This window comes from Amphibalanus amphitrite, unplaced genomic scaffold (genome assembly GCF_019059575.1).
Source record: "Amphibalanus amphitrite isolate SeventyFive unplaced genomic scaffold, NRLGWU_Aamphi_draft 000063F_arrow, whole genome shotgun sequence".
NCBI lineage: Eukaryota > Metazoa > Arthropoda > Thecostraca > Balanomorpha > Balanidae > Amphibalanus > Amphibalanus amphitrite.
The window spans coordinates 217709-243632 of NW_024881559.1; the positions used below are offsets into that span (position 1 = coordinate 217709).

Consider the following 25924-nt stretch of genomic DNA (forward strand, 5'->3'; position numbering starts at 1 on the left):
CGGGGCTGCCACTCGGCCCGCCGGAGTCGGGCGGACGTGTGCCAGCAAACGGAGCAGAACGGAGCCCAAAAGGCGACCATCAGCATACACTTCCCTTGGGCATCTAGGTCAGCCGCCCAGCCGAGCCAAATGCCCTCAGCTACATGAAAATGGCGCAGATGAACATATACTCCGAAGTCCGAACGTGTTTGTTCACGCCGCTTTTCCATGACGTCACGAGCTGCTCAGCTATTCACGCTGCCTACAAAGACGACATTCACTGTGCCGCCACTCCATCACAGGCGGCTGTAGTGGTGCCATCCGCGGTCTTAGGGACGGTACACATTCAGTACCGGGTCGGAGGCGCTCGTACGACCGGCTCCGTCCCGCCATGCAATCAACTCGGCCCCACCATACAGTCCGCTCGATCACTCTGTCCCATCCTACGGCTGGTTCCGACCTCTTGACCCGAGGCATGTGTGTATGTGTGTTATATGCGTGTATGTGTTACTGGCATGGCCAATACAGGCCATCCAATAGTATAGTCAATCAATTGTCACACATTTCCATTCAAGGTAGCCGAAAAAGTCGGCCACGACCCATGGCCACCGCTACACATCAAACAGCCACGCTACACACATCAGGCATCACGCCAGTGATGCCGTTAACTCACGTCCACGTATGACGCGTTGATGTAGTCGGACTCTGCCTCGTCCACGGGATCGGGATCCGCGGGCAGCATGTCCAACACCACCCGGTTGTAGTCGTCTGAGGGGCGCAACAACACGGCGTCAGGCTCGGGAAGGAACGCTTGATGGCAGGACTAAATACTTAGAATTAACGCCTGAATGGAGGGAATACATCAATGAGCTGGGCATGCCATCAGTAGGAAGGTAATTCTACCCAGAAATCCATCCATTAATGATGCACGAGCTAATCCGTGCAAAAACGGTAACGTGGGTCACCACGAAACTCGTTCATGCAAGATAAAAAATGGCAAACATATGCATCGATACAACAGGAATAGTCCGTATGAGCCGCCGTGACTGACTATTTCGCCACACCTGTCGGAGTCGCCGTGTCCCTGACCCAGTGGTGCGCTCCCCGGGGACCGGCTGGGACCGACCAACCTCGGCGGCAGCGGGTACCCGGCGGTACCCGCCGACCCCACGGCCCGCGCTACTCACAGGGGACGATCTTGTGGTTCTGGTTCTTGGGCTCATTGCACGGTTTGGTGCCGTGGCGGCACGGGTGCGCCTCGATCCGGCCGGCGTGCTGCGAAACGGGAACGGTACCGTCAGCCACATACCCTTCGCGTAATGGGGCTTTAGGGCGCCGACTACAAAGGTCAATTTGCGCCCATGTCAGTCACATACCGCGCACAGTGATACAGTAGGCACACCACACAACACGGTGCTGACACGAGCACAAATGAGTGTCAAACGACACGACACGAGAACCGACACACGTCAATCACATACACTCAGCCATCAACACACGTCTTGAGCTTGTTTTGTGGACAGAAGACGTACCGGTTTCAATTAATATAAATTATTACTACCATGAATCATAATTATGCCGGGTAATTTACAAGTAGCCCTCATCATGTGTGTAGACTGCAATGTCTGGGAACAGGAGCGATCAGCTACTTTGGAAGCGCAGCACTTCTCAGCGCATTGCACTTTCAATATTGGGTCCAGGGATATCGCACGGGATACATCCAGCATCAGCTCCGTATCATACTTATCTCTAAGCACACGAGCAAGGCAAAGTGCCTTTGGCTATGATGGCCTATCCCATGCAATCTGTCTGAGATGCTGGATATTCTGATGGCAGTGATAAAGCTCGAAGACCCAGCCAGAAGAAGCGGCTGATCATGTAAATAAACATGAAAGCTCTCCGCTCAGACTGAGACATTTAGAAGCATCCTAGGATTATTTGTTGGTCTTGTATGAACTGTCCAACTAAGTCCCCAACTTCGTGCAGCGTTCGACTGATTTGTTACATTGATGAGGGAGTTTCAACAAACCATTTTCAATTTAGCATGTCATCACTAATGTTATCATCTAGCTCAATGCCTACTAATGGATTCCATCGAAGGTTCGAATAAGGCAGAATTTGCCGTTGATGTACATAATGTAAGATCGGGGCGGGACATTACCGGCTGGGGAGACTCCAACCGGCCACAGAAATGAGTTTGTCGCGGCCCCTCGGATCCCCACACAGTAACCTATCACGCAACACTACCACAGACGCTGGCAATCGGCCGGCGTGCTTGCATAATCTAGCAGCCAAGATAGAGTGCTCACTTGGGAGGCACACGAAAGCACCCACGTCGGCACGCTAAATGTTCTCTGGAAAGATAATTACCTTAAGCATTTTAAAACGGCGATAAAAGTGGCCACGAGCCATGCACATGGCGTCCGAAACAAACAACGCAGACAAAATGTGAGCCATTTAAAGTAAAAATGGAACCTTATTCTATATCACCCTGAGGAGGTCTTAAAACATAAAAGAGACGTTTGATCGAGCTAATTAAAAACAGTAGGCACCGCACAATATGGTAGCGCGCGCAGCTGACATTTACTTCATGGGAACTAGAATCATATGACGGCAGTTACTCCCAAGTCAGCGAGCTCCTTGTCTGAGCTCAGACAAGCATTGAACTGGATAGATATCTGACGAACACTCGGGCCCTGCACAGACAATGGCCGACAGCCGTCTCAGCAGAGACTCGCGACTGCCGGCGGCAGGTAATCTCGACTGTCCCGGCGCGAGCGGCTCGGCCGCGGCGGCACCCGCCGGGCACCGGTCTCCAGCTCCGAGCCACAGCTCCACCCAGCCGAGCTGTCGGCCGCTCACTTAGTGACAGAGACAGAGCACCCTCGCCGCCCCCCTGACAGCCGGTCCGTCCCAGCGGCCGGGCGCGGGCGGCTGTAGAAACAACACCGCACCGCCGCCGGGGGCCGGCGTCTGAGCGGGCGCGGTGACGCACCGGAGCGGTCCCCGCGGACCGGGAGCGGGCGTCCGTCGGCCGGCGCCGCGCCCGATAGCCACTATCGCAGGCAATGAGCGGCGCCGGCCGGCTCTGACTGGCGCGCACCGCTGCCAGATAGTGGTGCCGAACGACCGGCCCCGGCGGCGAGTTACCTAAGTGTGGAACTACAAGTCGATTCTAGGGCTCTGATTGGTGACTTTGGTCGGGGGATGACGCTTATAGCATGACGTCACTCGCGTACTTGGCCGGACCAACGGCGCAGCGCAGGCGCGCCGAGCCAACCCAGAGGCTCTCAAACTCAATTGTACAGATCCTGCGCATTGAATGGCGAAACTTCGGCGAGTTCGCTTGAGTTTGGAAGCCCCTGCCAGAGGACTGGAGACGGCCGGATTATTTGCTGGACAGTGGGCAGCGCAGATGGCGATTGACGGTGCCAAAAAGATGATAGGGGAAAAGGAGTTGAGACTTTAGCAGTGAATTATAAGCCTGTTGCATAGCTGAGTGGTAAATTGTAAAATACTTAGGGTTTGAAGAGATGCAGTGTAGATTAGCCGACTCAGGGACATTCTGCCGAGTTATGTAAGGCGGAAGGGTCGCAACTCGCAAGTCGTTTGTTTCCATGATTGCCTGATTAAAATGTAAAGCGTATCTAATGTTTAGTTGATAATACAGCGAGGTTGGGCATCTGCTCAATCCATTTCTTCTCTGCAATAGTGCATTCGCCACTGTAATTCATTGTAAGAGGCACTGGGCTGCGCCGCCTGTTAATTATTACGAAACCACCAGTGAATTCATTTGCTGTCGTCACAGTCACTCACAACAATACGAATCGTTCAGTCGTGCGATGGGGGTCCGCCAAATTTAATTGTGCTGCAGAATGCAGACTGGACCGCCGAGAATATAACACTTCCGTCTCCCTGGGCGAGCGGCGCATTGGAGCCGAAGGAAACTGCTTCAGTTTTTTTGTGGGGAGGATACCCATGTTTGAAAATTATGTTATGGAATGGTGTGATAAGGAAAAGGACGGTTTCTTGAATTGAGGGCTGTGGAGAAGAGGCAGATTTTCTCATTTGCTACCCAATGCAACGCGAAAAGACGCAAATGTTGCACATTGGGCTTATAAGTCTAATAAAAGATAAGGGACTTCGTGAATCATGCCTAATTGACCGCGACCAAGTTATTTGCCAATGCAGGTAGGCACTAGGTAGGTAGATACTCATTTGTGAACAGAACGTTCCACCACCCCTCGCCAGAAATTCAATCAGCAGTTGCTTATTAAAACGTTTGAGTGCACCTGACAAGTGACAACCTTTAAAAATGACGTCCTCCCTTTCAATGGTTCGTGCGAAGACACAAAGCCAGAATCAGCCAAGCAATATCGGAATCCATTGCGCAGTGTGTCGGATGTGCCCCCAGTTTTCAATCCACATAGCATAGTACACTGCTAAATGCAGGTACCTACGCTCACCTACACATTAGGTATTCGAAGGACTTAATAGCTCATACACATGGAAGAAACACATGAAATGTGATTTATAGCTGCAGCAGAAGTTTGGCATCCGATGCCTCTTCGCCAAGTTAAGACCATGCCAATCTCGGCCAGTCTGCCGCTGCGCCGGCACTGGCCGTGGTGTGACGTCATCCGGCCGGCTCGGCGCTGGGTAGTTCCACACTTAGGTAACTCGCGCCCCGGCGCCGGGCTGGGTCCTCCGGCGCGGCGGTGACTGCCTGTCGGAGCGCCGCAGCAGACGACGGGGAGAGAACAGAGCGAAGAGAATCACCGTTCGCCACTGACTGGGATAGATACAGAGCAGGCCAGACGTCACTGACCGAGGCCGAGCGACGCAGAGGTGACGCTGAGTGGAACAGGATCAATGCGGCAAAGAAAGCGACGAAAGACGGACTGACGGGGAAAGACAGCCAAGAGAGAGCAGCCGGTGCACCGTGGGGACTTAGGCCATCCTAGCACGCATTAAGTGGCAAGTTAAAGTATTTCGATTTCCACTTTTTTGTTATTCATTCCACGTAGAATTGTCCAGCGCATCCGAATCACATCTTAAATCGTCTGTAAAATGATTGTTTATGCCTCAAAAAACCTCTCAAAGTGTAGCTTCGTCCTGACCAGCGTCGTGCTACCTGCATACAGCGAAAAAGCACACTACAATAAAACGCCCTCTCACTCGTTTCCCTGAACAGCAGGTTATAGTTGCGACATGTTTTCATTATCTTTGACTTATAAGGAAGATGATGGTATGCACGAAAATTTCCAAAATTCATCCAAATGTATAATTTTTGACCGCAAAAGCTTAAGATGTTAAAATGCTTCTTGGTTCAGAGAGTTGACAAGCGAACTATTGCCTTACAAAGTTTGATACGCGGTGTTACGCGTGGAAATGTATATCAAAATGTTCTCCAATAATTTCTGCATCGGGGGCAGCTCTCACTTTTTGCCGAAATTTGCCTAAACCAGTCACTATGAGACGTCAAAGCAGACGGTGCCGCGTGGTTTCTTACGCCGCGCCGGGCCGCGCCGCGGCGGGTTACCCGACCGCAGCACACCGCCTGGGGGTTTCCGGTCAGTATAGGAGTTGGGGAGGGAGGAAAGGGGTGATACCATGTTGACATTATTTTTCTTTCGCCAAATGTTCTTTTTGAACAAAACAACAACACCCTTGCAACGCTGCGTCCATTTTATTGGCTATCGCCGCCAATGTTCACCTTATTGAACTTCAGAACAGAGCTTTGATATAGGTAAATCGAAAAATGCTGTAACTTTGTAAAGTGAGGTTGGAGGTTTTTGGGGTGCTAATCACGAATTTCAAGCTAGTTTTGATCAAGGATGATGTTTTCATGCTAGGCCGGGTCAGGTCAGGCCCGACCAATAGGTGTCTTGCCGGCTATCCATAGAAGGTAGGCGTCGATTACCTTTGACGGCTTCGTATAGCATGTTCCGTTAGGCACCAAAACTACTTAAATCTTCAAATGGGTGTTAAGTTCGAAATAAGCTCCAAGCACTTATCTAGAAAAATCGTATAACTTGAAAAAGTCAACTAAGGTCATCTAAGGTAAATGACCTTGATTTGACCTTAACGTGACCTTAAAATGCAAAGAACAAACAGCATTTCATGCCTTGGAGAGTTAACAACCACAGCAAGACTGAAAACGCGCCGATAATGTGCGCTGATAAGCGCCAAATCGATACCAGCCTGACATGGTCTGGTGAAACAGGTCACAGGTCAAATTTTTTTTTAAGGTCAAGGTCATGAAATTTTAAGTGTGTGAGTAACATTGATCGAATCGAATGTATAGAAAGTTTCGTCGTGATCCGCCACGTTTTGCTTGAGTTAGTATGCGAAAAGTCGAGGACAGAAGTCTGTGCGACCCCCTCCCCCTTTAAGTGCAAGGACTAACAAAGTGCAAAGGTTAAGCCCGAAATGCCTTTTGGTGATTGGGCTAGACATGAACAAATATCTACTTCTAAAACGATTGTAGTTTCGTTCTACTTTTTAACGCTTCCACGCCCACGATGCATTGCTAGCCGAAAACGCTTCAGTGCTAAGTCCGTGGGAGGGGGCGGGGGAGGGATGGGGTCAAGCAGGAGAGCCAACCATGTTGTCAGGGATCATACACCCTAAGCCTAACCATTTGAAGGTGAAATAAAATTAGTTAAGGTAGCGGAGGATGCGATATAAATAAATTCGTGCTAGGATCGATAAAAACCCCACAGTGCGGTGGTGGCGCCACAAAAACAAACGGGGCCCGTGGCGGCGCACCGCACGACGCCAGCCGTTCCGCGGCGGGGTCCCCCGGGACCAGGTGGCAACAGTTCCAAATCGGATCGACACGTGCAGACAGCGAGAGAGAGAGAGAGAGGGAGAGAGAGAGAGAGAGAGAGAGAGAGAGAGAGAGAGAGAGAGAGAGAGAGAGAGAGAGAGAGAGAGAGAGAGAGAGACGCGGTACCGATCGAACTAGGTAACAGACAGGGACAGACACAACAACCATTGGAACACATTCAACATACTCCACTGTGACACCAGGAAGGAGAAATAAGACTGGTCTGGCTAGGTGTGTCGGTGGTAGATACGTTTACCACCCAGTTGGGTACAACGCGGCTTGACAGCTCTGTGAGAGCACACGGGTTAACGACAATGTGGGATACAAATCGCTCCCGTCTCCTCTTGCTCCAGTGATAAGACACTGAAGGCTATATTTGGGCGGTATCGGAACCAATCGCTCAGCCGAATGTACTCGGCGGGAAAGGTTACAGTTCATCCAGTCCATTTCAGCAAGGGTTGGCGTCAGACCAGCATTCCACGAGGCAAGTTTAAATGCATATCCTTGTGGTTCCGCATGATGTATGACTTGAGAAATAATTTTCGAAATGTAAGGGAACTGCTGAGAATCGTGAGCAATTTCAGCTGGAAGATGAAACGTAGTGGTGATAAATAAGTTCACAATGCATGTGAATGGCAAAGTTCCATGCAAATTGCATCACTGACACATCTGACTTACAAGCGGGAGCCAAAGTTTAATAACTCGCTAGGCTTCATTCCCAGTGGAAGATAGAACTCGAAGCGCTGCTGTCTGAGCGTGAAATGTGGGCCGTGTGTCCGGCCGCGAGCGAGGGCTGAGGGAGGACCGCCACCGGCGGCCGGCCATCCGTCTCTGACCGGGGGAAGATAGCGGCCACCCGGGATTGCGGCGACAAAGCAGCCGATACACAAACCCCATTCATTTCCCACAGAGCCGGGCACGACGGCAGATCGATAGAAACAACCAGCTATAAGCGCTTCCTGTCTAAAGAAAACTCGGACAATGAACAACGTTCAAAGCACTAGCGGATCAAAACAGGCGGTCTTGGACGCTGCATAACCCCTAAAAAGTTTCTCCAATTTCCAAAAGCTCGGATTTCGATACCGTACGCACTGCTGAGCAGTTTAAAACAAACTTTTCCTTATCAAAGTTGTTTTGTTTTCTTTTTATTATAAAAAGAACGCAGAACTGTCGATTTCGGGCACTGTGGGGTGGGGTGGGGTGGGGTGGGGTGGGGGGGGGGGGGGCATTTGCCCTAAATCCCCCTGGATCCAGCAGTGGTCCAAAGAAAGGCCAACCACAATGCGATCAGCCTGTAAAGCACTACCATCAGTGATGATAATATTGTAAATGTAAGTGCACTTCTTTGCAGCTTTGCGCATGAAACTCAACGGCAGATTGCAAAAAGACAACATCAGCGAACATAAATTTCCGGCCTGGCCGACTGAAATCAACTAACATGATTAAAACAGCTGCCATTACCATCAAAGGCGATAGCTCTCAGCATTGTGGTTTAACTCGCTAATTTCTATACTTCCAGCTATTTTCCAGAGCCAGCCGCAAAAAATAGATAAACAGAAGGAAACGTACTGTATGCAAATGTACCATTACTGGGGTAATGCAATTTTCAATTACCTGCAAATTGGTTATCATGCAACAGCTCGATAAAAGTAACTGATTTTCCCCAAAACAAACAGGTCCCGCCTGTCCGATTGGAAAAAAAGTTGTAACGATCAGGAATACCTTACGTAACAATGACCGAAGTATTACACAGATACATATCTACAGAGTGGATGTTAACATGTAGGTAACGACTAGGTCTTCCTAGGCATTACATGTACGTAAACATTGTATTGTTTTTTTTTTTAAGTTCAGCAAGAGTGGGATTGAATACTCGGAGATAACATTGTGAGAACTTTCCAGAGAACAACTTCTGGCACCCGAGCTATGCAGCTTGCAACTCAGCACGTGTCGGCTGACTCACGGCGGCAGCAGCTGCCCAGGGCCGACGCCAAGCCAATATTCCCGCCGGTAGATGGCGTTGCCCAGCAGCGCCTGGATACATGCTGTGCCGCATGGCACGATGACAAACTTCGCGGTCAACTCAATGGAATGGAATGGGGCCGAGCTCCACTGTTGTCTGTTAGCGGTGGAGAGACTTGCCAACACATGCTCATTGCTCACGATAGAATTCAGCGGTTCAAGAACAACCAGTTACTGGATGTTGCACGATACCATGAATGAGATAATACGACACCTACTGAGTGATTAGAACCATGGTGCCGTATCCTGTGCTGTTTTAATTGTTCTCTTCCTTAAGCAGTGGTGGAGAAGCAAGCAGCATCGACTTAAAGTCAGTCAAGAAATCAGCGACGATGACACTATGCAGAAATTCATTGATGATAATTGTAACTAACAAACAATTCATTTGTGTCACGGTAAAAACCTACTTCGGCAAAACTCCTAACACCATAAGAGCACACATTCGAAACAAACCATAGATCACCACACCTTAAACATAATATGGACTGAAGCGCTGGAGGCACTGGCATTTAGCTTTCCAAACACTCATCATTATTCAGCTGTCACACCACTTTACCCCTGCAGCGACATTGACTGATGTCGAACGGTGCTGGTCAATCACCGTCAGTGCCTGTAACCAGTTCGACTCTCGCCAAAACCACCCGAGTCCGGCGCCACTGCGGCCCGCCACGGCTCAGGGTCAGCCGGGCGCCGCTCGTGGCGGGCCCATATCCGCCGCCGACGCCACCGCGGCGTCAATTGATGACACCCGCTCTGACGCGGCGTCATCCATCTGGGCGGCGGCGTCATCGCCAACCGGCCGCCGGGCTGTCCAGCCGTCTGTTTGTTTATTATCTGACCAGGCTCACCGATCAGCGGCTCGGCTGACGGACGGGACGGCCGGCTGCGGCGCCAGGTGCGGCCGTCGACACGCGGCGTCGCGCTCACCGCCGGACATGATGGCCAGCCGTCAGCGGCGCCGCCGGCCGAGCCACCGCCGGCGACACGTCGCGCCGCCGCGGCTGGCATCGGCCGACCGCGCTGCTGCCAACTCAAATGCCGCCGGAATCCGCGCGGCGGCGACGGCACCGTATCCAGCGGCCGTTCCGCGCAAACACCAGCTCGGTTCGGCGACCTGAGCGGGCGCGGTGGCACGCCGGCGCCGCCCGATCGTCCGCGCCACCCTCCCTCCTTCACGGAGACTGACTGACACGAAATCGGCACCCAGTGGTGACTGAACTCCAGTCTCCAGACCCCCGGACGGTCCCCGGAGTACCGCCGCCGTCCGGCAGTGGCCGGGTCGTCCCTCCCTCAGGGCCGGAGCGGCCTCGGCTCGGTCGCCGCGGGGACGGTCGGAGCGCTCGGCCGGCCAATGTGGGGCACTGGGCCACCGGCGCGGCCCGGCCGACGGCGCTCCTGACCCAGATCGGGCGGAGCAGCGCCGGCCGCGCCAGCTCCCCTCCGCCGGACATGCCGCACAAAAGACGGCCCACCGCCCGCGAAGGCCAGTGCAGCGGGGACTGAGAGCGGACACCGCGCCGTCGGGGCCGCAGCCAGCGCGGCGGGAACAGAAGGGGTAACGACGCAGAGCAGCAACGCCATTCCGGCATCCTGCGTCATCACTTGTGGATAAAAAGGCCAGACTACTGAATGACCCAGCAATTAGAAGCGACGTTGACGATAGAATCACGCTGTGGACACACAATACTCGCATATCCGTGATTACCTCACGCAGGAGGCGAACTCCTGGAAAGCTACCGCGGCCGGCAAACACCGTACGTCCATGAAGCTACTAATGATCCGCACAAACGCAGCGTGTCCGTGTCCCCGGCAACGGCTAACGAGCGGCCGTGAGCGGCGCGCCCGGAGCCAGCCCGTATCCGCGTCGTCTCACACGGATCCCGATCAATAAGGTAAACAGCGGTGTCGCCGTCAGCCGGCGGATGGCGGTAACGGCACGCCAGCGACCGACCGCCTGTCCGTCAGCCGGGCCGCCGACCAGCCAATGACGAGCAAACAACGACCAACTTTTGGACAGCTTAAATGGATGGCCTGCATCGGAATCGCCATTCGATGGAAAATACACATGAATCGCAGCACGCCCACACATTTTCGGTTCGGCACGAGACTTGAGAGTTCGACTCGAGGCCACCCAATCTGGAGCGGGTCGGGCAAATACTGAAAACACAAACCAGTAAGCTGTCACTCAAGTGATATGCTAACTGGGAACTCACCTGAAATTCGACTTTGAACAGGATGGGATATTTCCTGTGCTGCTCGCAATACTTGATAAAGTTGGCCTTCTCCACCGGCTTTTTGGGAATGGCTCGGATCGCTTTGTCTTCTTCGGCTGTCCGGGAGAACGAAAAACGTCAGTGACTGTTACATGTTACAAGGTTCTGAGTCACATCCTTGAGACAACAACGTCAGGCTAGTATTGGCTTTAAGTTACTCCACACGATAATCGAAGAGCGATACCATGATTTTCTGACAGATAAACCTAGCACTAGGAAAGAAAACACTACAAACCTGGTGCACTACAAGCAGTAAAGCCCTTCGGGATGCGAGGATGAGCGATATGCTTACAGCTTCTGATTAACGTTTAACATGATATACGTTACATCGATGAGCTACCCGATGTTATGCATTTCATTGGATTATGCAATCGGCGCATCACATAAAAGTAGGCATTTACGTCGCGCCAGCGTGGTCATGGTGGTTTTGCTTCAGCAAATCATTAGCCAGATTATGCCTAACAATTAGGTAGTTCAACATGCTAGGTAGCCCACATTTGAATACAAAGGAAAATCGTTTGACGCGGAAATACGATGAGACACAGAGGACCGTAACGATGAATCAATAGGCAGTTGTTCAGCACAACCACAAAGACCGGGTTTCGACTTTCGTAGCAGACATACATAGAAATGTCAATATAACATGTTTGTATCATGCAAAAAAAAAACAGCAACATCAACCTTGACTCCAGAATCTTGGACCCAAGTATCCTCGGTGATAATTGAGGGAACTTGTGGAAAGCAATCAATGAAGGTATGTGTGTTTTATTTCTCGGTTACATTTATTCCGAAAGGCTCCGTGATGTAATCGCGCGAAATACACGCTGCTTACATTCCAGTGCATAGTCAAAGCATTCACCGTTTTCCTCACCGTCATTTTCCACAACTGTTGCATCACATTTGCGCAGTGGACCATTACATAGATCATCTATCAATTCTTGGCGCTAAACAATGCTGTATTATTAGTGCGTTTCACCAACACAACGATTTTATGCGGGTAGAACATATGGAAGGTTGTAAACGCGAGCGCACATCACAATTCTGATCTTCATTGCAATTTTGCCATCACTGAGTGGTGGCATTTTCCATAGAACCCTGCGTTCGGTTTCAGACGCTGGGTCGGAAGGCGTATCAATCCACCGAAATGATTAACTAGTCTTCTGGAAATCTGAAGGGACCCGCAGACTTTATATGGGAGTAACTCATGTTTTGACAATCCCAAATATGACAGGGAGTAGCCAGCCCTGGATCGCTTCGGTGCCACAAACGATCTTTATTCTTTGTTGTTGCATATCATTAATGCAGCATACAGCACTTCTAACGGAACTTTACCAGCACCGCTGTGCGCCATTCTGTGGCCATCTCACACAGCCACGTCATGGCACAGGCACTTAGGAAGAACGGCACCAGCCTTTCTGTTTTGGGATGACGCCAAAACGGTGCTACCCGGAACCCGGCACCTCTCACAGCAGCTGACTACCAACTACAGAGCCCGGACATACGAGTGGGTAGGTGTGTGCCGGTGTGTGCTGCCGCGGTCCATCATACGCCCTGCAGACGTAACATTGGGTCGCGTTTCGCGACAAACGACGAGCCCAGGGCTCAGGGTACAGTGGGCGCCGCGTGTCATCGCACGGCCTCGTGGGCCGACCCCGGATATTTACCGCCTGTCAGCGTGGCTAGGTTCAGCCATTATCGTTTAGAAACATGACTGAGCCTTGCAGCGTCTGTGTCCATGGAGTCTAGCTAAGTCAACAGCATTCACACTTCACAAATAGGGCTCGGCACACAGCCGGTATACGTCCATTCACGGGCACTACACCAGTCGTCATCAATAGCCGATGACGAATTACGCAGTTTCAATGGTCCTAAGTCATTGGGAACGCTGTAAGACACTTGGGAATGCCACACCGTTAGGAAATTGCTGACTGGAGGCCTGGAGGGGGCGGGTGTTCTTTATTTCATTGCTTTTCACACATCGCAAGCAGTCAGAACTTGACTCAAGACATTTCTCACGTTTGAAAAATAAAAAGTAGCTTCTGAAAATAAACGGTGAGTAAATTGAACGCAAGCACTGTCGTGTGATCGTTTTTACCCGACAGTCTGATGGCGTCACCTCACTGTCGACACCGACCCGCACGGTCCCTGCCGACTGCCGGGGACGACCACTCGTCTGACGGCTCACCTATGGGGATCAGGCCGCTGTTGAGCATGCTCAGCTGGATTTTGCCCGGTATCGAGGTGAGCGAACTGCCCGCAGAGCCGAAGTAGCGGTGCCGCCGCTTGGGTTTGGTCTCCCCATAGCGTTGGGCCGAGCGGGCGCGCCGGCCGCGCTGTCTCTGGCCGTCACTGCCGGACGCGTCCGAAGCGGAGCTGCGCGCGTCCAGACGGTCCACACTGTGACCGCGCACCTCGACCATGGCTGGCTACACTCGATCCGCACCGCACCGCGCCACACTGCCGAGCCGAGCGCGGCCACCGACTGACCCGCCGTCGACCGACGGCTCGGAGTCGGCGGCGACCGACGGCGACGGCGCGGGCGCGTGCCGACGCACCGCCCTCGTCATCAGAGGTCGGGGACGACTGGCACGCAGACCACCGGCTCATCATCGGGCGGTAATGGACGCTCGGCACGCCGCCGCGGTGCCAGGTCACATCGCCCCTGGAGCCAGGGATCAGAAGGTCAGCCGCCCGTACAGAGCTGGGACTGGCTAGCCTGTAGACGGAGCTTCGCCGATCAACTCAGCACAAGTGGCACAGATAGGACATCCCCGGGGGTCGGCGAGCCGGACAGCTGCCTCAGCCACCACTGGAAATGCGGAAGGGGCGTGCCAGTTCCCACAAATGTCCGTGCAGTCTCCACACTGGCCTCGGAAAAGTGAGAGACTGCACGGGACCTTGGGAACGAGGTGCAGTGTTTCGAGGTGAGTGCACGCGCCACGAACCGCCAGGTCTGGAGGCACTCAACATCGCGTGGCACACGGGCATCCGTCCAGAAAAACGGCCTCGCACGGCCAACGTACACAACTGGATAGCTGCCGGCATTTGCGGCATGAAAGCCGCTCCAAGTGCCAATATGCTGACGAAAGGGATCCTCACCCATACCTACTTCTGAGTTACTGCTCGAAGTGAAAACATCGGTTAAATGTCAAGATAGAACTACACCAATCCGCCGAGGGATGCTCGCCAAACGGACAGCTTTTGTATGTGTCCACGATCATTAATTTCTACCCCCGTGAAAAATGTGAAACGTTAAAACCGGGTCGCGTATCCATGAAACATCGATCACAATACGAGGAAATGATTTAACCACATACACATTCCAACATTTGCATGCTAATATTAAAACGTACTATTTCTCAGAAACTTCATGAGCGAGCAGCCAACCCGTGATTTGGTCGAAGCATCGGTAAACTATAGCATCAATGCTGGCATTTGATGCACCGTTTCGCAAATAACTATTTTTGACTGAACTGTCGGAGTGCTCAGACTCATATGACGTGAAATGAGCGTATATTTTTACATGACAATCATTAAACCAGCAACTTTTAGCAACAATTGCTACCCAGCATCAATAACAACAACGTGCTAACTAACAACAATTTAGCTACTTGAGTCGATGGATAGTATGATTAGCGATGACCCAGAGAGCAAATGAGCAAAAAAAAAAAACTAACAAATAACACAGTCATACCGATAGCCGGAGAAACCGTATCTTTCCGCACTCCTCCCCCTCCCTCCAATAGGAGATCTCGGCTGAAATTATACTCAGATACAACGAGAATTAAACAAAAATTATGTTTCAACTTGCAATACCCACGCACCACGCAGTACTGTCTGCAGAATCCTGCACAAGAGCTGCTCCTAGTGCAGTCGCTCCTTGAGCGCACCGATCGGCGTTAGACCGATGAACCGCCAGGCCCCGCGGAACGAACGACAGACGGCCCCGCGCCGTCCGGCCTGACGAGGTAGACTGTGCCGCCGAACGCCGGAGTCCTGCGGTGCAGCCTATCTACCCGCCAGACGCGCGACGGGGCGGGAGAAGGCGGCGCGGTAGCTCCGAGTCCGCATAAGCCGATGGCGATGCGCCACCTCTTATCAATGATGACGACGAGTTGAGGTTGTAGGGCGCCCGGACTGCGACGGTCATCGGCGCGCCACCTCTACCGCAATTGATCACAAATATCTATATCGCCATCAAATTCACCATAAGCAAAGTTGCTGGACCCTACACAAGCAGTTGCGATGTCATCGAATACCAGCCTCAACTTAACATTTCAATAGATATACCCTTCATACTCTTGAAGATTTCATGCTCTTAAATAGCTGCTCTTCGTTTGCATAGGTACAAATGTCAAATGCAAGTAGAGGTTTTGAGATCGACCTTCGCCGAAACCATTACAGCGCCATCAGTCATAAAAGCAACGGATGCTAATTAGTAGGACTTAGCCGGACGATTAGGTTCAGGACCACGTTCGAATTCCAGTGAAGCGGCAAACGACGGCGAAGTAAATCTGACAAGACTGGCCATGCTCCTGGCTGTCAAACTCCTCTTAGAATAACGCGGGAGGAGGGGAAATCGCAATCTTATAATGCTGCTTCGTTAAATCAAATACAGCATGGTGCAAAGCGCTGTACACTGCTTCCCAATAACCAGCTAAAGTTACCGCTAAAGCCATCTACAGAGGACAACAGCTTCAATTCCAGGTGTAGCCAAAGCCATGCCTTTCTCTTCCCGCCCGCAAATCTCCGAAGAAACTTTGCCTGGAATTGTACGAGTTGGCGCGTTGTATTGCAGTTTCCCGGCGGTCCGTTCCCCCGACACCGGCGCCGCCCTATGTTTTCTGTCGGGCTCGAGGGCAAGCGGGCGGGAGGGCGATGGGCTTCCGGTCGACGGTAGCGGCCAAGCCAAACCGGCCGCTCCGGCGCGGTGTGCCCAGAGCCGAACACAGACCGTTTCCGACCGCCAAACACAGCCGACCGGCGGCGCTGACACACCGGCCGACATCCCGGGGACGGCGCGCTCACACAGAGCGACTGTACACCGGCGGCACGCTCCACCAGCGCCGCCCAGACGGCTACATTCCACCGGTCCATGGCTCGGAGCATGTGCCAACACCGAACTTAAACAACGGCCGACACCGGCGCGGCGTGTATATGCGACCGGTCACAAAAACGGCCGCGGCGCGCCGGGCGGCCCGGATTCCGCTGGTTGGCGCGCCGGTTCTGCGAACAGCAGCAGTCACCGGAGTGGGCGCCCGGCCGGCCGGCCCGGTATGCCGTCCGGATGTGCAGCGGCGCCGACTGTGTGCGTCACTGGCGCGCGCCGGCGCGGGCCGGCCGACGCCAGCGGCGACCCACGCGCGCACGGCGTGACCGTCCAGGCGTGCCCGCCGGCCGGCCCACCGCGCCGTGACAGAACAGGGAGAGGCGATATTTCACTGGTGCATTATCGACCTGACGGTGCATATTACCTACCACAGGTGGTTAGTCCGGCAGTGAAGTGGTTGCTACAATATGTGGGCCAAGTTGCAAGGTAATAACTCCCAATTTCCTATTCACGTTCATGATTATTCAATGTAGTTGACATATGAGTCATGCGCACGAAATAGAGGGAAGCAGCAACCGCTACGGCTAAAAAATATATTGTCCCATCTTTGGTAGTCCACACGTTACACATACCATCCAGTAATCAAAACGATGAGATGAATCACAAACGTTCGCAGATACCTACATGCCTAATGGTTGGTGGAAGGTCACAAATTTAGTACTGTAGTTACTTCATTCCAGCGCCAATAGCCAATGTCCCTCTCAGCTGGCTAGAGACGCCATGTAACGCTGCTTATTTGCGCTTAATAATTGCTTCTTTGCGTTGCATGCGCTTGCTAAGCTAAGCAACAATTAGTTGCCGTCTTAAAGTTGGGCATTATCAGCCAATGCAGCATGAACCTGGACGGATCCCATCAAGGTGCCTACGATAAGCTACGAAAATGTCCGTTCCTTCAATTGATACAAATAGGCACCACGCGTAATGCAAATCATTAGAAACGCATATACCCTGATGCATATCGATCCTTCCGAATGTCAGGCTAGAAAATTTATTAAAAAAACGATTTTCAATACAAAGAACAAATTTGAATAGCAGAGGATTTTGAGGATTTATTGCCCAATATTCAGAAGCTATGCAAGGACATTCAGGGAAAACATTGCATTGCATTCTTTGGTAAGTCATGTAACCGAAAAGCGGCAGAGCGATACATTTAAATGTCAATAGCGTTTGTTGTTCCAGTGGAAGCACAAGCAGCTTCTGGTCAATTGGGAGGTGTCAACTCTGCCCCGTTCACTTTGGCCGCGCAAATCGTCCGAGACAAATTTTCCAGCTCAGTTATTATTGGTGAGGAAGTACATTAAAATTAGTAAGAAAACAAGTATGATGATCGCACAATACACGATTGGAACGCTTAAATGAAATTCCGAGCGATTATGGAATAAAGTTACATTTAAAAAGCGTAAAACATAGCCTAACCTGGGAAGAAACACATTTCCGTGTGTCACGAAACAATGGCGACGGGCCGGAAACCCTGGTAAGCCTTATTCGAACGGCCGGGAAGAAAACCATAATTGGTAACCAGTAACTGGAGTTGATGCCAGTTGTTAAGAAGAGCTAAAACACGGGGTGGCCACTTTGCCCCGGGTGGCCGCTTTGCCCCGGTCTCCCCTACGTTGCAGTCATGAGCCGGCCCGTGTGGCGATTCTGCAGAACCACAGGTACATCAACCGGCCGCTAGGGGCGCCAGTTCCGACCATCGCAGGCACATTGCACACTCACACAAGGCTATAGAACTCCAGGTAAGGACACCAGCCGTTTGACCTTGAACGCCGCCGGCCGGCCGATGACGTCATTGGAGGCAAGCCGGCTCGGCGGACACATAAGGCGAATGCATAACGGAGGGGCGTTGGAACGCTGCGGGAGCGGGGGAGATATTTTAATGTGGTTGCATACCACCATTGTTATGTTGATTGATCTATAGACTGCATTCTTTTAAACCTCGATGCATCCTAGGCCCATGGATGGTGCGCACATTGTAGAAAGATCACCCCCTCCGAACACATGTTGTACTCGTGCAGGCGTACGGCATAACCATCAGAGGTAATGCCTGAACGTAGGAAAGCATAATTAGTGTGTCATATTGTTTAGGAATATAAAATCATAATGGAGATTATTGAGGATATGATCTCTACATTACGGGAATTCACTAATTACTACGACCCATAGGGGCACCGCCGGAGCTGTTGTTTTACCATCGGTCCCAGGCAACTCCAGGGAGCTGCAGTACCCGGCGGCCAAAGCGGCCACCTCGTCGACTTGCAGGTCCTGTGGGATTCTGTGATGCTTCAGTGCTTCACCCACAGAAGCACGGGTATAGTAGTAGGATGTGGGGTTAGGTGTCTGTCCAGTGTCCACCTCTTCCTTGTAGGTACAACGTAATACAGCGCCTGGTCCACACCCCGAGCTTAACTAAAAACGTCTTCAAACCCCACCAGAAACCGATGGTAAGGTGAATTTAAATCCAATAACTCATCTCTGTCTGCCCGCCTAAATATACTACACATGGTACGGCACCCGGCCCTGACGCAGCTTTGAGCCGATCGTGACATTTTCGGCTTTCCCGGCCCAAGCTCGATTAGAAACGTTCTCCTTCCCCAGCCGATTGCTGATGTCAATTAAAATTCAATACCTCATCTCTGTCTGCCCGCCCATAACCCATTCATTGCACACCGTTCAGCGCCCGGTCCCGCCAGAAGTATCCTAGCGCGCTGAGCAGTTGCCTCCAGCCGCGTCATCCCGAGGCCCCGCGCGGCTCATAACTGAATACATTGCGCGAATAGCCGTGTCGCCCCCCTGCACTCACAGTTCCAAGGACTTGGGCGAGGCAGATGCGACAGGGGAAGTGTTATAAACATGTGCTCCCTTGGGAGCCGTTATGAAGTACCGGTGCCCGGCAGAGGTGATAGGCTGTCTGCAGCGGCTGGGACGCGTCAAATCCACCAGCGCTGCGGCACGGCTGTGGGTTCCCCGTGGAGACTGGAGAGTGACTGAACAGAAATAAACTCAGTGAAGCTCCGACAGGAGACGTGTTACTATCACCGTCAGATACGTAATGGTACTATTACCGTCAAGCTTAGTATCTTGTTTTTATCAGGACCACCCAATCATTATTGTTGATCGCACTTCCCCGCTCCGAGAAGACGCTAATCCCGTCTCAAGACAACAGGCGAGACCTTTCATTAGGGGCAAGGCCAAGGCCCTTCGGACTGACCGTTTGAGAGCAGCTGCGAAGCCACACCCAGACGGACGGGTCAGGGCTGGGGGCTACAGCCGAGATCCAGTCACGGCAAAGTTTCCCCCGCATCCTCTCGGCTCTCAGGAACGGCAACCGGCAATTGATACCGTCGTATCTCATGCGTGATTTAGGTATACTTCGATGCAATACAAAATTCATTATAATAATATTTGAGATTCAGAAGCGGCACTGATTGACCCATTTATATTTCTGGAATCAAAAGGTCCAGCTTTATTTGCTATCAAGCGCCCAGCTCAGACCTCCAGAGCAAAGCGTATTGCTGGTAAAAAGATAACGAAACAGGTTGCTGCGCTGGTCTATTCCAAGGACTACCAACATCTTTGTTGATGGTATCATCTGCCTTACCTTCCGGCAGTTACACGCGACATTTCGTTTAGCACATGCACACCGTTATATAAGCCCTGCCCATGGGAAAACTGCTTTTACAGCTGCCCGCACCGCATCGCGTCGGTGTGTCATTCTGGCCTTTGCTCCTCGAGCCACCTGACGCACGCGCGGGTCGCCGGCCCGCCTGGCGTCGACACTGACACGGCCTCATCAGGGGCGACTGTTTGGAGCGTGTCCTCTCCGGTCCTAACAGAGGCGGGCGGCGTCTCTGCGTCCGCCGGTCGTTAACCGGGCGCCGGCAGCAGGCCGACACACGCTGCCGGTTCGGCGCCTGCCGACCAGACACATCACCCGGCGACAGGCCGGCCGGCAGCAGCGGCACGACCGTCCCGCGCACCCGGGCACCGGGGCACGGCGCGAGGCCGTCACGGCACGGCGGAAAGCTCACAGACATTTAACTGGGAGGGACCGAAGTCAAAGGAAAATTTCAAACGCCCGGGATTTCCTGCCTCCAGGTTATCTCCGCCCTATATTGCAGGCACATAAACAATAATCGGGTTGAAAGGTGCCGCCACCTATGAATGAAAATGTCCTGGTCCGGCGAGAAGCGAAGTATTGCCTTTATAGAAGTGACTACAAAGAATAAGCGGAGTCTGCCCTTCCGGATGCACAACTAATACAGCCACCGCGTACTCGTAGATACCAACTTTGTCCCATTATCGGCTGGCTGGACCACGCCGTCCGATCTCTATCAGGGGAGCGTGTCCGCGAGCGGCGCCGCGGCGGCGACTGAGGTCGCCCGGCGGGGATTACCGCCGAGGGCACAGCCACGGCCAATCAAGGTGACATGTGTCACCGCCGCCGCCAGCGGATCACTGCTAACAAATCCCCGGTCGGCCGGCCGCGCAGTGTGGGAGAGCCGCCAGCGGCCGCGCTGGCCGGCGCGGCGGAACAGGGTGCGTGGCGCGGCCGTACAGGTAAGGTGGCAAAGCGGAATAGGATGGGTGGCGAAGCGGAGTAGAGTAGGTGGCTCAGGGGAGGGAGAAACCCCGTGCAGGGCCCAGCAGCTGGGGCGTTCCACGACAGATCGACCAAGCCATAACACCCTACCTCTCAGATTTTGATGAAATTGCGTCTATGGGGTTATCCGTACCGTAGATTCATAATCTCTTATTTTTAGCGTTATACTACGAAGGGTTTACGAGTTATAACCAGAAGCATTTTTCAAAATGCCCAGAGTAACCCTCTTTTAAACTCGTATTATCAAAAAATATAGCCAGTAACCTACATTAATATGCATATCATTGGAATCCTCATTGACAGTAGAAAATTATCCAACCAAAATATTTTGAAAATTTTCAAAATCGCAAGATTTTTTTAAATAATGAATTTTTGATTTCCGATTTTCAAAAGGTGGCCATTTAATTTTTGACAAAAATATCATGCCAAAAGATGCCTCTGGATATGGAAATTTAATGTCCAAAAAATAAGAGACATGTTTTGCCTTTAACTTTTTATATAATTTTTTGTTTACGACAATGTTTGTAGTAAAAGGGAACATTTGGTGATGCCTTCCAGAGCCAATCATTCTCCTACCCACATATCCTCGAACTGTTTCATGAAAATTAGAAATAAAAGCCTGGCACTCACACTCACAGACCAGGCATGCGATTATTGAATGATGTTTGCTTCACCTTCGCTGTAGTTTCGAACATTGTTCAGGCAAAAAAAAAGAGCTGAACACTGATATCGGCCGCCTCGCATGTAATTCTGATATGCTTCTAAGCAGCTTGCACTGGTAAAACGTTACACTGGCGGATCCAGGGGGTAGGGCCATGCTCCCCCCAAAGCCCGTTTACCCCCCCCCCCCCCCGCAAAAACCCGAGTTTTAACATTGCGCCTATGGCGGTGCATGGAAAGGAAGGGGCCATTTCGGCCATTTGCCCCCCCCCCCAAAAAAAAAAACGTCCGGCTCGATCTGCCAATGAAACGTTAGGAATTATCAAAATTGCTAATCGGACATTGTGGCCGGACATACCTACACAACTTCCGTTCATAAGAGCCGAGGCTGTGTTAGAGTTAAATGAGGAGAAGGCTCTAGCTAGTAATCGCATGAAGTTCGCTCTGTCCTTGTAATAACGGACTTTCAGTAATTTTGATGAATAAATTTGCCACAAAAAAATTATATGAGTACCAAAATGCGGCATTTGAAGGTAATTGATTGCAATTGCCAGGGGCGTGACCAGGTCAGAGTGGGCGGGGGTGACAAAATTACAAATACTTGAAAACTCGCCGATATTGAATTCTGTTTTCTTGAAACTGGAAGCATCTCTAACGTTTTGAAATTAATGCATTTCGAGGTAGCTAGTGGCTTGGGATGCTCCATGTTTCGCTAACATTCACTTTCATAGTATTTTTATTCCCACCCGGCCGAAGGGGAGGGTTTGATGTGCAGCCCCAACGGTTTTCTCGATATTGTTTGCAGTGGTGTAAGGCTGGAGAGCTGAAAGTTGACATTCCGAATCTGTTGACACCAACAGAACAGGCTCAGGTCAGCTTACTGACATATGACGTCACAAATAAACCTCGGAATAATGCAAAAAGTTGCAGCTTTGCACTGTACTCTCAGTGTAAGGGAACCTTTTGCAGGGGATGACACAAGTAACGGCAGTAACGGCTCTTGAGATTTCACAACATCAATTCCCCTAACTTTCCTAAATTTTCACCCGAAGTCAAGCTGGTCACGTGACTTCACTAATATAAGTCAATGGGAAATATTGAAACATTTGAACTGTTATTTGGATGCCGAAAATGATCCAAGCCCATCTCAAACGCCTGTAATCGTGATTTCATACACTTTTGCGATGAGCGATTCTTAGGTTTTGCATTGAGGACCTTGCAATGCGCCGTATATGCCGTTACATTGTACGGTCGTGTGAGGTCATCGGTTTTCTTTTTGTCAATGACTGAATGGAATTTATCTAACGAGTCGAATAAGCCACCAGTGAACTCAGGGAACCCTGCTGAACTGAATCATATACTTACAATAGCCGTTTTCACGACGGTTATCTGACACACATTAACTGATATTTGATGGGATTTGGTCAAATTTGGTTCATAGTTGATTCTTAATTGTTTTTAGCTTAGGTTGCGCTAGTTGCTTATTGACCTTATTTATCAAATTATCAGTCGTTACTTTTTACTCAAGCATAAGAATAAAATTACGTTATGAAAATAGCGGTAGTAAAAGATTTGGCTAGATTCGTCAGATATCCGTCGTGAAAACGGCTGAAATGGCGTCATTTGAACAGCTTCTTGACCTCAGCGGTTTTGATGTGGCCTCGACCTGAGGAAAACATCTTAAGCTGACCTCTTCCAAACCAAGTTTTATCATTCCGGCAACCGGTAACCTCTGAGGTCAGGTCAAATGCATTGAGGCAGGGATCCAATTTTCGGTCAATAAATCCCTTAAATGGTCGCAGAACCGTCATTTCGGTATCTGGCAAAATATTTTAGGTCCCGAAACTGGTCAATTGAGATAATACCGACCTACGGCAAAAGTATCTGTCGATTCGACAGCTCATTCTCAGTACATTGATGTCCCTCCCCTCAATGTCGTCATTTTGTTTGGAATCTATTAACGAAAAACTCTCGACTCAATCAGCGTTAGTGGCGTCACAAATGACGTTGCGTCATTATGACGTCATGCAAGGCCCACCAGCAAAACTAAAGCATCGGACCTTGCAAAGAATGCGTGAATTACATACGTTCTCTCCGTAAACTATTGTTTGGCGTTTCGCAATAGTAACATTTTTAAGCATTAGATAGGCTCACTTACGTGACGTCATAGTTCAGTAAAGTGACCTTATATGAAAGTTCATTTGATGTCACAAAATAAATCAACTAGATAACTTGTAATAACTTTCCGGCTTCAGCACTCTATCGCCAATGCGTCCCCAGCAGTGGCGAGAAAACCGTCAAAGGTGATTAGCATTCGCTCCCTCGGCCACAGGGGTTAAACCTCGCTCTCTTGAAAACAATACGCCATTATGACGTTTTTGGATCTTTGGGTCCTAACTTAGCTTTCGTAGGTGTCTTAAGCATCTTTAAAAAGAATTAACAGCGTCGCAATGAGCTCTTGATCACATTTCACCGTACTCCGTTTAGACTGGTTGACAGTTATTGTTATTTTTTTCACTGTACGACGAAATACAATGTTGTATAGCGACCTTTAGGGGAAAAACATGTTTTTAATATTTTCATCATTGAAAGTCAATGCGTTGACAAGACTTTTGCTGCAAAAATAAATTGTAAAAAAAGATGGCCACGTTCTCAAAATTTGATTTTTATAAATCAATTTTATGGTAAAAAATTAAAAGAGCAAAATTTTCAAAAATAATTGATATCACCAAAATCTTTGGTTAATTCTTATTGTGATGATATGCAGTTTTATATGAATCTAATCAGTATTTAGCTAAATATTTGCGGATGAAACTTAGAGTTTTTATGGTAGCCATTAAGTTGCCTGGGGCAATATCTCCCAAAGTATTGGACGAATGAGATTGAAAATGTCACAACACGAATCGCCGGACAAGATAACCCCATAGACGAAATTTCATCAAAATATGAGAGGTAGGGTGTTATTTCGCGATTTTTTTGGTCGATCTGTCGTGGAACGCCCCAGCTAACGAGGAGGTCACACCCCGAGTCCCAAACAGACCAGGCCGGAACAATATAAGCATCGAACTATATAACTTTACATGGGCATACCATTTACCGTAACTAATAATAAAAAGAGAACGCTGAAAATAGCAACAATAATCGGGGTAGGATTAGAAACGTTTAATGAAAAACCGGGCGGATCCAAAACAGGATTACTTTGGTCCTGGAAAACCCAGCGACCAGCGACCACTTTCATTGGTAAGCTGTAGGTTTCATTAGATTGCTGAGAGCTTATGAGGCTATAGTCCAAGGATGGCGGCATCCGAGCTCATTAACTCCATCGCAGGGAGAGGGGGATGAACAGAGAACACTCGTCCGCCTTCATACGTCAGCTCATAAATATTTTTTTTTAATCATCGCTATTTGATCAGGCATCCGGATACGACAACTGACAAGTAAGGATATGTCAGCATAATAACTTCATGCCACTAGCATAGCATCAACCTGAGCGGGACATCGTCGCACGGTAAGCTCGGTGTGGGAAAGGTAGTTGGGGATCAGAGCAAACGGAAGAACATTGTACAAATGAAGATCCCACTTACATTGCTGCACTGAATACACAACAGTGCGACACTGCGACACGGTGGATTCGAAGAGCGAGCGGCGAGGATACTGGCTCTATGTACGATACTGCCACGACCAGCCGCTTGGTCAAGAAGAGCATTTATCATACAACTTAGCCTAAAATAGCGTTATGAAGAAACTCAATTCAGGGGGCGATATCAGCCAATCATAGACACAGCAGACTGAAGGAGAAGCAAGCAATGAACATTTCTGACGAGAAATCCAGATACGATGTTATACATATAGCCGCGAAAAGCCCAGATATCATGCAAAGTACAATCAACCATCTAGTTTAAAGTCGTCCGCAGGCCGTCACCGGGCCGCAGCCGGCCGGCGGCACTGGCCGCCGTGCGCTGCGTCCGTCCGTACCTGGGCAGGGCCGGCAGCTCCAGCAGGCGCGGCAGCAGCCGGCCGGCGGCGGCTCGGAGCTCATCGGGCCGGCGCCGGCCGCGCGCGCCCCCACACTGGCACGGCCGGCCGGCCGGCGCCGCGCGGAGCGCCTCTCCACCCACCGCCATCGACCCTGCGCCCCATGTCTCACTCGCACCGGCAGGCGCCGAGTGATAGCCCCCCGGACCCCAATCGATAAGGGGGCGCCGAGACGGACACGGCCGTCACCATCAGTCACTCGGGTCACCGCGCCACCCGCCGGCACGCCCGTCAGCAGGTCACGGGCTCCGCCCCGGGTCGGCCGAACTGGTGACCCGGCGCCGCCCGGCGGCACCTGACCGACACACCTGCCGCCGGCCGACCGTTCCCGTCGGCCGACCTTTCCGCACAGATGCTAACGACGCCGGTGCATTGTGGGTGCGGCGGCGGCGAGCGAGACTGTCATTAGG

The 25924-nt window shown here is 51.1% G+C and overlaps 1 protein-coding gene across 4 annotated transcripts in view; it reads right to left on the minus strand.

Moving 5' to 3' along the window:
• Positions 1-14056, minus strand: part of LOC122378660 (receptor-type tyrosine-protein phosphatase S-like) — a 48601-nt gene extending 34545 nt beyond the window's left edge. For 2 of the 4 annotated variants that reach the window (XM_043359957.1, XM_043359959.1), the window contains exons 1-4: positions 13292-13585; positions 11047-11162; positions 1167-1254; positions 653-747 (exon numbers count right to left, since the gene is read on the minus strand). In XM_043359957.1, the coding sequence (XP_043215892.1) occupies positions 653-747; positions 1167-1254; positions 11047-11162; positions 13292-13526 (534 nt within the window). In that variant the 5' untranslated portion in view covers positions 13527-13585. Of the gene's footprint in view, positions 1-652; positions 748-1166; positions 1255-11046; positions 11163-13291 lie in introns of all 4 variants that reach the window. The other 2 variants (XM_043359960.1, XM_043359958.1) reach the window with 2 other exon arrangements.
• Between the last annotated feature and the right edge of the window lie 11868 nt (positions 14057-25924).